This window comes from Phoca vitulina, unplaced genomic scaffold (assembly GCF_004348235.1).
Source record: "Phoca vitulina isolate PV1807 unplaced genomic scaffold, GSC_HSeal_1.0 scaffold9, whole genome shotgun sequence".
Classification (NCBI taxonomy): domain Eukaryota; kingdom Metazoa; phylum Chordata; class Mammalia; order Carnivora; family Phocidae; genus Phoca; species Phoca vitulina.
This window is the reverse complement of record NW_022589712.1, coordinates 27,790,284-27,805,050: the sequence shown is the minus strand read 5'-3', so window position 1 is coordinate 27,805,050 and position 14,767 is coordinate 27,790,284. Positions and strand designations below refer to the sequence as shown.

Genomic DNA, 14,767 nt, shown 5'->3' with positions numbered 1-14,767 from the left:
TAAATAGTTCAGGTGCATGCAGAACGTTAGAGAAGGAAGCCAACCTGAGATGAACAACGAGTTGGGACAGATTAGGAATCCACCCCCACTTCTCTCCTACAACTACTCCGATTCTCTAACGAAGTGTTTTTAAAGTGTGAAGGAAAACACAGAAGCAACTGTTTTTGTTGCTATGATCCTTCATTCCAGATGGCCATGTGTGGTGGATGCTGGATCATGCATTATTCACATGCATCCTATTACCTTAGCAATTGTCCTTTCTAACTGCTATCTTTTTTACATGCACCCTGAAAACCTCTCCAGGGCATATAGATGAAAACCACTTTGTGTGTCGACTCTCATGATAACATAAGAGACTTTACTTTGCTTTTAAAGGTAATAAGGAGATGCCCGGCACCAGGTGTTCAAGAGAAGCACCTGTCATGCGAGTGTTTTCAAACAACCCACATTCTGCCAAATGCATTGCTACAGAACAGGACCTTTGTTGGTGTCGGTGTGCTTTGTGTATGCCCACTGGCAGCTGAATAAACTTAAGTTACAAAGGGGATTCTGAAAGTGGTTTGCTTCCAACTACCTACTTAAATTCATCTGCTGGTGGGAGGGGAGGGATGTTGCTAAAGATCGGTGGGTTGGCTGCAGTAATTGGATAGTGCTAAGCCCTTTAAATTTTATATTGTTTCAGAATCTACGTATGTGTTACTTAAGAACCTATAGGAATATTTAACAAAATTTTTCATATGACAAATTGATATATATTACCCTGGGTATTGCATTAATAATTTCTTCATCATCTCGTGAGAGTATTATTCATAACTACGTCTCACCGGTTAACCAAGAGGAAACTCTGCAACAGTATCACAGAAAATAAAATGAAAACCATCCGTGGGGCAGAGAGCAATAGCTGTTTGCCCACCTCACATCTGTCCTTCCCTCTTTGTAGGATTTTGTTTCAGGAAACAAAGGACCAGCTAAAAAGCTATTGAGTCCCTAGCCTCCCTTGGGTTTCAAGGTGGTCACTTTCTTGGTGAATGGAACAGAGGGGAAAGTACGCTGGACGTTTCTGGGAAAGTTTGTTGTCTTTTTTCTTCTTCCTACCTCGAATGCAGATATGGAGGCTGGAGGCAAAGCGGCCTCTGGGGAAAGTCACACACTAAGGATGGAAAGGCAAAAAGAGCTGGGACCTGGGACACTGGGAGGATGTGGTTTTCAGCATGGGGGAGGTAAGGAAGGCCTGTCTACTGGATTAAAGTCTGAATTGAGAACTGACAGAAATGAGGCAATCCTGCTGAGTTCTCTGGAATGAGCCCCTGTGTGCCTGGGGTCGGTGTGGCTGCCGGGGAGGATGTGGGGCCACAGAGGGAGGCAGAGGTCTGTGCTAAGGGCTCGGCGTTTCGTGCTGGTTACAATAAGGTTCCCTGAAGGGTTTCAAGCAGCAGTGACATGATGTGATTTCCCTTCAGAGAGATCTCTGTGGCTTCTCTGAGGAAGGCTGGAGTAGGGGGAGAGGAAAGAGTGAAGGCAGAGACTAGTTACCAGGTGGTTACAATAAGGAGCCCGCGTGAGAGACCTGAAAGCTTAGATTGGACGTGCAGCCGTGGCGATGGGCAAGAATGGGGAGATTGTGAACGTGTTAGAGAAGTCGAGACAACAGTATGACTTACTGATGCAGGAGACATCAAGTGAGAGACAGGAATCTAAAGGAATCCTAAGATTTGGCCTGAGCAGCTGATGAATGAGATAGCCTTCATCGAGGCAGGGAATACATCTGGGGGTAAAAATCCACAGTTCCGTTTTGGCCACGTTAACCTGGAAACTTACAAGTGGAGACGTTGGGTGGACAGATGACCCAGAGAGCTCAGGGGAGTATCCTTTCTGAAGAAAGCTGATCGTGTAACCCTGTCACCATGGCCAAAGACAAGTGGACCTGAGGGGACATGATCTCACGACCCTGAGATCATGACCTGAGCCGAAATTGAGAACCAGATACTTAACCGAGTCATCCACACACCCCAGTTTTGGAAGTTCCTATGGACATATCCTCAAGCTCAGAGAGGGGGCCGTGTCCAGCCCATCAAAAGCATTCTTCATTTGTTAGTGATTATGATCTCTAGCATTTCTTTTGGTTCTGACTTAGGATTTCCATCTGTGTTTGCACTCCCTCTATTTCTGTACACCGTCTACTTTACCCATTAGAGCCTTTAGCATATTAAACTTGTTTTAAATTCCTGGTCTGATCATTCCAACATCCCTGCCGTATCGGAGTCTGGTTCTGATGCTTGCTTCAAACTGTGTTTTTGTGTTTTGGTATGCTTTGTAATTTTTGCTGAAAATCAGGCATGATGTATTAGGTAAAAGGAATCCCAGGAGGGGAAGCATTCCATAATCTTATGCTTATGTCTCAGTCTCTTCGAGGGCCTGTGCCCCTGGCCTGGGAGCCTCACAAATGCTTTGCAGTCTCCCTCCTCCCACAGCTGGGGCAGGATGGCTACAGCGGGCAGGAGTTGGGTATTTCCTTCCCCCCAGCTGGTTAGACTCTGATAACACTCTCATAGGTTAGGCCCTGTAAAAATAGTCTCTCTGAGGTCAGGCCTTGTCAGGAAGAACAGAGCTGTGGCGTATTTCAAAATGGTTTCTCTCCCCTTTCCCCCAGCCGGAAGCATGGGGGGATTTTTCTCCAGTATCACTGTGAGGGTCTGGTAGGGCTTCTGGAGGCAAAACTCACAAAAGTGTTCCCCCCCTCCCCATGACTCTTCCTCCAAATTTGGGCAGTGGCTTGGCCTGTGACTTCCACTTCTCCAGTGGATTCGAGAATTCTTAGTTTGGTCTTAGTTTGGTCAGCTTTCCACTTGTTAAGATGGAGGGATGACTTCCAAGCTCCTTGGGTATGAAACAGGACACTGGAACCTGTGGGGTTCAAACCATTTCTGATCCTGCTTACTCCCCATCTATCTGTCTAATAAATCAACCATTCTCTGACACAACTGAGCCCAACACGCACAGGCCATTGTCTTTCCTATTCTTTAGAAGTCCTGTCCTTGTCACCTCCAAGAGGCCGCCCTTCCCCACCAGAGGGTTGTGCTTGAATCACTGATTCACGCAGCAGCTAAACCTCAAAGGGGGCTGATTAAGACACTGGAGTTTTCAGACAGAGTTTCATTAGTTAGAATATCACCAAAACATTGTCTAAAATGCCATAAACAACCCAAAGTACCTTGAAAACAGCTTTTATTAGCCACAATTACTATACCTGCTATCTCTCTCTGGGATTTCCTTTATAGCGATTCTGACCTGGTTGCTCAGGTCTCGGCCTGCGTAGACGATCCCGTAAGTGCCTTTCCCTAAAACGACTCTGTCACCATTCTCATCATATTCGTAGTCATACTACAAAAAGGAAAATGGGGGAACAGAAGATTAAAATGTGAATTGCATTCTACATTTCAAACATCAACTTTTTCCATGAGCACCTTCCCTTATTTTATCAAATTGCTTTAACAAGCAAAACAACATGATGAAGCTCTAAGCAGCAGCTTCAAGAGCCAAAAACTGGACACTCTCAACATAAAGCAGATAGTATGTTCATGTTTTCACAATTGCTACGAACACAGTAGGGACTATGTATTTAAATCCAGGAAAGTGCTTCTTCAAAAGCCCACTTGGATTTTTTTATCCACTAAATCCTATTTTTCATAGATCCAGGAGATGAGTATGATTGGCAATAATGTATATCACTATCTATTACATCTAATTGATCTTTCTTTTGTTTCTCAGCTTTTGATACTGTGCAATTATTTCATACTCTGCCAAGAGAATAAAGCCACTGAAAAAAAGGCTTTGGGTAAGAAGGAAGTTTTTGTGGTCTTCTGCATTGACAATGATAAAATAAGGATTATTTTTCCTTTACTCCCAATTCCCCAAGACCAAAATACATTTTGAAAATGAAAAATAGTTTTGTTAATCCATTCTACTGTGTTTTTTTTGTTTCTATATCATTTATTTCTGCTCTAATCTTTATTATTTCCCTTCTGCTGGCGTTAGGCTTTATTTGCTGTGCCTTTTCTAGCTCCTTTCAGTGTAAGGTTAAGTTGTATATTTAAGACTTTTCTTGCTCCTTGAGGTAGGCCTGTATGTCAATATACTTCCTTCTTAGAACAAAACTGGGGGCATCACAATTCCGGACTTCAAGCTCTATTACAAAGCTATAATTATCAAGACAGTATGATACTGGCACAAAAACAGACACACAGATCAGTGGAACAGAATAGAGAGCCCAGAAATGGACCCACAACTCTATGGTCAACTAATCTGCGACAGGGCAGGAAAGAATGTCCAATGGGAAAAAGTCTCTTCAACAAACGGTGTTGGGAAAACTGGATAGTCACATGTGTGTACACCATATACAAAAATAAATTCAAAATGAATAAAAGACATAAATGTGAAAGAGGAAACCATCAAAATTCTAGAGGAGACCATAGGCAGAAACCTCTGGGACCTCGGCTGCAGCAACTTCTTACTAGACACGTCACCAGAGGCAAGGGAAACAAAAGCAAAAATGAACTACTGGGACTTCCTTAAGATAAAAAGCTTCTTCTGCACAGCGAAGGAAACAATCAACAAAACGAAAAGGCAGCCTACAGAAGAGGAGAAGATAGTTGCAAATGACATATCTGATAAAGGGTTAGTATCCAAAATATGAAAAGAACTTAAAAAATTCAACACCCAAAAAACAAATAATCTAGTTAAGAAATGGGCAGAAGACATGAATAGACACTTTTCCAAGATGACATCCAGATGAATAACAGACGCATGAAAAGATGCTCAACATCACTCAGCATCAGGGAAATCCAAATCAAAACCACAATGAGATACCACCTCACACCTGTCAGAATGGCTAAAATTAACAACATAAGAAACAACAGGTGTTGGCGAGGATGCGGAGAAAGGGGAACCCTTTTGCACTATTGGTGGGAATGCAAACTGGTGCAGCCACTCTGGAGAATAGTATGGAGGTTCCTCAAAAGTTAAAAATAGAACTACCCTATGATCCAGCAATTGCACCACTAGGTATTTACCCAAAGGATACAAAAATACAGATTCAAAGGGGCACATGCACCCTGAGGTTTATAGCAGCATTATCAACAACAGCCAAACCATGGAGAGAGCCCAAGTGTCCATCGACTGATGAATGGATAAAGAAGATGAGGTATATAATATATAATGAAATGTTACTCAGCCATCAAGAAAAAAAATGAAGTCTTGCTTGCCATTTGCAATGACATGGATGGAGCTAGAGTGTATTATGCTAAGTGAAACAAGTCAGTCAGTGAAAGACAAATACCATACGAACTTACTCTTATGTGGAGTTTTAAAAAAAACAGATGAACATATGGGAAGGGGAAAAAAAGGAAAAGAGAGAGGGAAACAAACCATAAGGGACTCCTAACAATAGAAAACAAACTGAGGGTTGATGAAAGGAGGTGGGTGGGGGATGGGCTAGATGGGTGATGGGTATTAAAGATGGCACTTGTGATGAGCACTGGGTGTTATATTTAAGGGATGAACCACTGAATTCTACTCCTGAAACCAATATTGCACTGTATATTAACTAAAATTTAAATTAAAAAAATGAAAAATAGGAGGAAAATTTCATCTTTAATGGAAAAGGAAATATCTACAGCCCTAAATCCCAAGCTGTCAAGAGTCTCAGTCACATACGGAAAACCGATCAAAATAAAAGGGGTTTAGAGAGTATTTGGTAGAGACCTCCTGAGACGTGGAAGAGTCATCCAAAAAGGCCCATTTTTGGTGTCAGAATGAAACTACCAAATGTAGGGCCACTGAAAGGTCAAGACATGTCTTTGCAGAAACCCAGTGTAGCTGGATTCAACTCACAGAAGGGTTTGAATTAGCCATTAAAAAAATTTATTTTTAACCTTTATAAGCCAGCAAAATTTTTTGTTTCTTTTTTGTTGTTGTTTTTGTAATTTTGTCTGTTTCTTTTTCTTTTTTTTTATTCAAGTATAATTACCACACAATGTTACATTAATTTCAGGTATACAATATAATGACTCAATATTTCTATACATTTCTCAGTGCTCATCAGGATAAGTGTACTCTTACTCTCCTTTACCTATTTCACCCATCCCCTCACCCACATCCCCTCTAGCAACCATCAGTTTGTTCTCTCTGTATTGAAGAATCTGGGGTTTTTTTGTTCATCTCTTTCTCTTTGTTTGCTTTGTTTCTTAAATTCCACAAATGAGTGAGATCGTATGGGTATTTGTCTTTCTCTGACTGACTTATTTCACTTAGCATAATACACTCTAGCTCCATCCATGTTGGTACAAATGGCAAGATTTCATTCTTTTTTATGGCTAATATTTTTATGACTAATAATATATATATATTACCTATAATATATATAGCACATCTTCTTTATCCATTCATCTATCAATGAACACATGGGTTACTTCCAACACAGGGCTTGAACTCACGACCCTGAGATCAAGACCTGAGCTGAGACCAAGAGCTGCTTAACAGAATGAGCCACCCAGGCACCCCTGGATGCCTTTTATTTCTTTTTGTTGTCTGATTGCTGCAGCTAGGACTTCCAGTACTATGCTAAATGAAAGTGGTGAGAGTTAACATCCTTGCCTTGTTCCTGACCTTAGGGGAAAAGCTTTCAGTTCTTTAACATTGAATATGATGTTAGCGGTAGGTTTTCCATATATGTCTTTATTATGTTGAGGTATGCTCCCTCTAAACCTACTTTGTTGAGGGTTTTTATCATGAATGGATGTTGTACTTTGTCAAATGTTTTTTTCTACATTTACTGAAATGATCATATGGTTTTTATCCTTTCTCTTGTTGATGTGATATATCATGTTGAATATTTTTTAAATGTATTGTTGGATTTGGCTTGCTAATATTTTGTGGAGGATTCTTCATCTATGTTCATCAGATACTTGCCTGCAGTTTTCTTTTCTTTTCTTTTCTTTTTAGTGTCTTTATTTGGTTTTGGTATCAGGGTAATGCTCACCTCATAGAATGAATTGGAAGCTTTCCTTCCTCTCCTGTTTTTTTGTTTTTTTTTTTGGTAATAGTTTGAGAAGAATAGGTATTACCTTCTCTTTAAATGCTTGGCAGAATTCACCCGTGAAGCTATCTGGTCCTGGGTTTTTTTATTTTTTTGAGAGATTTTGATTACTGATTCAATTTCATTGCTAGTAATTGACCTGTTTAAATTTTCTATTTCTTCCTGATTCAGATTTGGAAGGTTTTATGTTTCTAGGAACTTACTCATTTTTCTGAGGTTGTCCAACTTGTCGGCATATAATTGTTCATAATATTCTCTTACAATCCTTCCTATTTCTGTGGTACCAGTTATTTCTTCTCCTTCATTTCTGATTTTATTTGACTCCTCTTTCTTTGTTCTTTTTTTTGATGAGTCTGTCTAAAGGCTTATCAATTTTGTTGATCTTTTCAAAGAACCAACTCCTGGTTTCACTGATTTATTCTATTGGTTATTTTTTAATCTCTATTTCATTTATTTCTGTTCTAATCTTTATAATTTTCTCTTTCTATTGGTGTTGGGCTTGATTTTTTTTTTTTAAGTTCCTTTAAGTGTAAGATTCGGTTTTTTATTTGAGATATTCTTGCTTCTTGAGGTAGGCCTGGATTGCTATAATATTCCCTCCCAGAATAGCTTTTGCTGCATCCCAAAGATTTTGGACTGTTTTATTTTCATTTTCATTTGTCTCCATGCATTTTTTAATTTTCTCTTTGATTTCTTGATTGACCCACTCATTGTTCAGTGGCATGTTATTTAGCCTCCATGTATTTGTGTTCTCTCCAGATTTTTTTCATGTGATTGATTTCTAGTTTCACACCATTGTGGTCAGAAAAGATGCATGATATGATTTCAATCTTTCTGAATTTATTGAGACTTGTTTTGTGGCCTAATGTGATCTATTCTGGAGAATGTTCTATGTGCACTTCAAAAAAATATGTATTGTGCTTTTTTGGGATGGAATGTTCTAAATATATGTTAGGTCCATTTGGTCCAATGTCTCATGCAAAGCCACTGTTTCCTTGTTGATTTTCTGTTGAGATGGTCTATCCATTGATGTAAGTGGGGTGTTAAAGTTCCCTACTATTATTATATTACTGTCAATTTCTTCCTTATGTCTGTTAATAGTTGCTTTATGTATTAGGTGCTCTATTGCATAAATATTTGCAATTTTATATCCTCTTGTTGGATGGCTCCCTTTATCAATATGTAGTGTCCTTTTTTGTCTTTTGTTAGTCTTTGTTTTAGTCTATTTTGTTTCATATACATACTGCTATCCCAGCTTTCCTTTTGCTTCAATTTGCATGGTAAATGTTCTTCTATCTCCTCATTTTCAATCTGCAGGTGTCTTTAGGTCTGAAGTGAGTCTCTGGTAGGCAGCACATAGATGGGTCTTGCTTTTTTATATAGTCACCCTATATCTTTTAACTGGAGCATGTAGTCCATTTACATTCAAAGTAATTACTGAGGTATATAATTATTGCCATTTTATTACTTGTTTTATGGTTGTTTTTGTAGTTCTCTGTTCTTTCTCCTTTTGCTCTCTTCCCCTGTCATTTGATGGCTTTCTTTAATGATATGCTTGGATTCCTTTCTCTTTAGTGTTTGTGTATCTATTCTAGGTTTTTGATTTGTGGTTGCCATTAGATTCATATATAACATCTTATGCACATAGCAGTCTATATTATCCAAGAAAATAGGAAGTGGGCTCTGGTACTGGCAATATGTGGACTTGGTATTTGGAAGACTTCCTGCTAAAAACATCCACATAAAATAAAATAGACAACACTTTTTTTTTTTAGAGGGATATATATATAGAGAGAGAGCATGCGAGTGTCAGGGGAAGGGCACAGGGAGAGGAGAGAGAATCTTAAGCAGGCTCCACACTCAGTGCAGAGCCTGATGCAGGGCTCAATCTCATGACCCTGAGATCAGGACCTGAGCTGAAATCAAGAGTCTGACACTTGACCAGCTGAGCCACCCAGGCACCCCAAAATAGACACATTTTTAAATGCCTACCAGGGCTTACAAAAAAGTAAAGAAGACTGCCAGGAGCTAGAAATAAAGAGAAAGAGGACCACTTGAGAGGTAATCATAATTGATGTCCCTGTAGCCCAAGGGGTGGGGATGAGGGCTGGGCTTTCAGTCTCATTAATTTTGGGCAGAGGTTGGCAAATGCTTTCTCTAAGGGGCCAGATATTGAATATTTTCAGATTTGTGGGCCATATGATCTCTGTAGCAACTACTGAACTCTGCCATTGTAGCATGAAAATAGCTCAGTCAATATATAAACAGGTGGGCATGGCTGTGTTCCAGTAAAACTTCTTTACTGGAGGAATAGGGTAGTGGCAGGTTGTATTTGGCCTTTGGGCTATAGTCTGTCAACCCCTTATCTGGTACTTTTGTCTTAATGCCCATGAAGGGATAGGAAATGGGGCCTTGTGCTTATGCCAGGTGAAGAGCTGGGCCCTTGAAATCAGGGTCTTTGAAGGACTATAACTTGATGAAAGGGCAAATTAGAATAGAGTTAGCCCACTGCACTGGGAAACAAAAATAAAGCTCATCTGTCTTAAACTGAGCTCTGGGTGGACAAAAAGAATACTTTCTGAATACTCTGAATACTTTCAACTATAGGCTGATCCTCATGGTTTAGTTCAAATTTACACTTATCATGATACCTATAATTGATCTTGAGCCTGGGACATCCCTGGAGTGCTAGCAGAAACAAAGCAAAAACATTTTAAAGGGAGAATCCCTTAAGATGGACTATGCAGGATTCTGACTCATAATACATCACTGAAATTGAGCTCACAACCCTAAATTTTAAAACATATAAGGAAATAATTCACCACCAGGGAGTTAGCAGATTTGATAAATATCAATCTCCCTAAACTTCATAAAGTAAAAGAAACAAAAACTTTAGAATAAGTACATTTAACATAAAGATATAAAATAAAAAATCAATAAGCAGGAGAAAAGGATAAGACATTCTAAAAAAGGCCAGGCAGATATGAGACGGAATCAAACATAACTTCTGGAAACTGAGTCCTAAGTAGGAAAAATAAAAAATAAATTCACACGCAGACACGGTATAGGGAAATTACAAAATGAAAAGCAAACAGAAGATCAAAAAGGAAGCAGACATAAAGAGGACAAATTAACTACAAAGGTAGTAATCAGATCACTCTGCAAACTCTCCAGGGTACACACATTTGACTTGAGGGACCACTGCCAAGGAGGATGAGGAAAATGTGGTTTTGTCTTTACCAGCTTCAGTTTATTTGTTTCCAACAGGTTCCCAAGCACTGATAGAAAGCAATTAGTTGTATTCTCCTGGGGAAAACTATGCCCAATACCAAGCCAGGACTGGGTGAGCACTGACCTCCCTATCAGGGACCCTTCTCTGGCTAAGGACAGACTCCACGCTCTGGAAGGGACGCATCTTACTTTCCCATTGGCAACACTGTACCCCATGTACATAAAAGAATACTCCTGTTCCGGATGTCTAATGTAAGGCCGAAGACTGTCCTAGTCCAGAGCAGAACGTCTGGCATGTCTTCAGGGTGAAGGAATAGTGAGCAGGAATCGTTCAGCAACTTACTCAGATTGGAAGGTTACATGGGGCTCCAGCAAAGAGGCAGTCAAACTAGTCAAAAAATTCCACCAAAAAGAGCCTACGACTCCACACCCAATTCCTGTGGCCCAGACTCCCATCGTGCTGTGCCACACATGTAGGAAATCTACCAGCCAGGACCAGCCCAGCAGGAGGCAGGGCAGGGACCATCACCAAAGGAGCTCATCTCTGCCAAGATGCCGTATCAAGGGCATACACACCTACACACTGAACCTAGTACTACCACCATCTTACATTATCATGATGCTTTATAATTTAAAAGAAAAAAATCAACTGTCCATAACCTATCTCATTTGATGGTCATAATAAGCCTGTGTGATAGTAGGGAAGGTCTATGATTAGCTTCAATTTACAAATGATCAGAAATATCTTTTCCAGTGAAACAATTAGAGCTGTGGTTTATACCCAGCTCATGAGTCCTGATTTAGTGTTCTTACCACTACCAATGTTGTAGGGATAGTCTTACTTCTGTTTCCAAACACTGTTAGGATAAAGGTATTCCAGTGTGTCATCAATATTCATGGAACATTCATTCTCTTATTCAAACAGATATCTGGGAGATATCTGGTGGCCGTCGTAGACTCCATTCTTTCCTTTTCCTTACTCCCCAAATCCAACTGACTGCCAAATGCTATCAGGTGTATCTGCTTTTGCCTTGAATCAGGCCTTCCTTGCTTTTCTTCTGTACTAATTCTACAGACTCTTAACTGCCTTTCCTTGTCCCCTCCTCTCTTGTTGCCCAGCTCCCTGATCTGCTCTCCTTAAGATGGCAGTGAATTTTCCAAAGTCCAAACTTCCCAAGTGAGCTGTCCATGTCTGCACCATTGTCTCTGCTTTATTAAAAGGTTTCTCATTACTTTCCGAGTCAAAGCCGAACTCCTTAGCATGGCGTAAATGCCCCTCAGCTTCTTTGTGCTGCCTCTGTGTCCAACCTTCTCTCTCCTCAATCTCCTCCAAAATCTCTCAGTGAGGTTCCCGAGATCTTTGTGCCTTTCCACATGCTGTGTCTTCTACCTCGGTAATTCTGCCTCGTCTTTCAAAACCAAGCTCTAGGAAGCTTTCCTGAACTGTCTACCTGACCATCGAGAGCTGGGTTACTTTCTGGTCTGATGTGCTCCCAAGGCTTTCTGCCCTTACTCATGCTTTGGTAACTCTTCCTTCTCTTGCTCAGTCTGCATCCCCATCTGGACTCTGAGCTTTGTGAGAGCTACAATTTATCTTTAATTGCTCTACCCCTAGTCTTGGCAATATCTGGTTTGTAGATGCTCAGTAATTATTTACTTAACTGATTAATCAGGATATAGAAAATTTGATGAGAACCACTTTTTTTTTTTTAATAAACCGGGTGCAAAACAAAACATTGAAAGTCAGCATCAGTTTATTTTTGGTTGAGACGGAGTTTTGCTGCAGGCATATTTATATAGTACGGTGAAGAATATATAAACCTCCATGAGGCTGCCCCAGTTTTAGTTCCCCTCTGGAATCCAAAGCATCAAAAGACTTTTCTTTTTTAAAAGATTGTTTATTAGGTATGGCAGACGATTCCTGTTGAACAAAGTGGTCACAGTAAAAATCAAAAAGGACTTTTAATAAGACCAAAGGGATTGAAAACCATTCCAGGTGGTAATTGCTGCTTAGTTTTCTTCTTTCTATTCTTAACCATATAGAGATACAAATTGGAAAGGCAGGTTTGAGGAGACTGGCCTGGTCAATAAGCCAAAAAAAAAGCAGAACGGAGCTGGGCTACAGGCCAAGGGAAGAGAAGGTGTGTTAAACTAGAAACATAGAAAACGTTAGGGGTGGAGGAAAGAGTGTATTAAAAAATTGAAGATTACACTGCTTATATGCTCTGCATTCTATTTCTATGGCAATAGGTTAGTGAATTAGGTTGTTGCTAAGGGAAACAACTGCATTTCGAAGCAATGATGAGAATACTTCTAGAATCATCCCTCTATTGTGGCCTGCGCAGAACAATCTAAGTCTGTACTGGAAAGGGAATCAGCGTAGGAAGACAATATTGACAAGGCCAAACAACAAAGTGGTGATTCACTTAGTTCCCGTGCTGTCAAGGGACCTGGGGTAAAACAGCCACCTTCCAAAGGCCATGCACTTCCATCTGGGGATTAATTACATTGGGTGAATGGTCACCTCAAAGACCCACATGGTACCTTCGTTAATTTTAGGTCTGTATTGCCTTCTTAATATGTAAATGTCAAAAACATTAATAACGATTAATAACATTAACAAAATGCTAAAAATGCTTAGGTTCAAATATCCAGTTTGATAGATCTCTTCTCCCTCAGGCCTTTATTCAAATATCACCTTCTCAGTGAGCTTTCCCTGGCTTATGGGTCTAAACTTGCATGCTCTGTTACAGTGTAACTTTCTGAACCCTTCCCTGCTAATTTTTCTTCTTAACACTGATCATTATCAAACATGCTATGTATTTTACTTATTTATGTTGTTTATTGTTGGTGTTTCGCTAGAATGTAAGCTCACTGAGGGCAGATTTTTCTCAATTTTTTCTCTGTTGTATCCCCAGCACCTAGAATAATGACAATCACATAGTGTGTGACTAAATATTCATTGAGTGAATTGAATTTATACCCATCAATGTGGTATAAAGATGAGTTTAAGCTGAAAACATCTGAATCAACAGCAGCTGCATTAAAAAACCTTAACCTAAACCTCTTTTGCTGGCTTAAACAAAGCCTCCTGAAAATACAGCTGCCAAAATCCCATCTCTGGGAGGTTTAGGACCACTCGTACCTGGATGAGAAATTACATAAACAAAACCTTGCCAAAAAGTTTTTGCCTTCCACTTTTTTCTCATTTGTTTCCCACCATGTGCTTTTCCTTAAAGTCCTAAGAAGGGCTTTTCTTAGTAGGATAAACAAACTTAACTCTAGCTGGTCAGAAGCCAGTTTAAGTGCTCCCATATACCTGAATAAACCTTGTCTTTTCTCTTGTTAATCTGTCTTTTGTCAGTTAATTTGCAGGTCCCCAATCACTGAACCTAAGTTGATAGAAGAAAAAGTTTTTTTTTTTTCCCCTCTCAACAGAATGAAAGAATGAGTAACAAATTGGTACTCATATCATACAACTAGAAGTGATATATGTTTTCAGTGTAGTAAATGTGGGTGTTGAGCTTCAGATATGTGCAAAAACAGAAATGGGATGTTGAAGACAAACAAACCAATGGGCTGATGATTCCAAATTGATTTAAATGAATCTAAACCATAATTCACTATTAATGTTTGTGAAGCAAATCATCAGAAAAGGGAATGGTAAGGTATTTCATCATTCTGCAGATGTTTACGTCAAAGGAAAATGTTCCTTTTATCTTGCTTGTCTCTCCTTCATCCCACAAGGGGTCAACGTTCTCTTTATGCACACTGGAAAGTAGGTATAGACAAGTTCACGGGGCTAGATGGTATGATTGCTTCAAGTTTAAGTCAGTCATATGCTCATTTTGGTGAAACAGTGAGGTACAAATGAATATATGAGAAAGAGGGATAGAGAGGAAAAGGGAGGGCAGGGTGGGGAGGGAAAGAGAGAGAGAAGGAGGTACGGAGAGGTAGAATATATGTGTGTGTTTGGGAGAGGAGTGAGGAGGGAGACACAGCATATTTTGTACTGAGGACCAAAAGGACCTCTGCGATTTGTATCTGGCTTTTTTTCCTCCAAGGAAATAAAAAAAGAAAGAGATGAAAAGAGAATGAGTTAATAATGCCTTGGTTCTGATGTGCAGCTTGATAACAGTGTACATTCTTTCATTGACTTACCATTGATTGAACAACTTTTAAACCAGTGTCATAGCACCTACTCTGTCCCTTCCAATCCATAGCCCTCTCCCCCGTTTGAGATATTTTTAAACAATCTGGCTTTATCACACACCACCTTCAAGCCCTTCCAAGCCTTCTGATCTGATTGAACTACTTCTGCTTGGATGCCTCATACTACGTGAGGCTATGTGATTAGAAAGGACACAGAGCCACAGCCCTGCTCTGGGATGTTCACAGTCCGGTGCAGGCTCCCATTACAATGCAATGAGAAGACCTAGGGTG

The 14,767-nt window shown here is 39.9% G+C and overlaps 1 protein-coding gene across 1 annotated transcript in view; it reads right to left on the bottom strand.

Moving 5' to 3' along the window:
* The window catches only part of MAP3K5 (mitogen-activated protein kinase kinase kinase 5), a 192,070-nt gene that overhangs the window by 48,702 nt on the left and 128,601 nt on the right, over positions 1-14,767 (bottom strand). Inside the window, exon 15 of the mRNA XM_032407803.1 lies at positions 3,248-3,381. Within this exon, the coding sequence (XP_032263694.1) occupies positions 3,248-3,381 (134 nt within the window). The remainder of the gene's footprint in view (positions 1-3,247; positions 3,382-14,767) is intronic.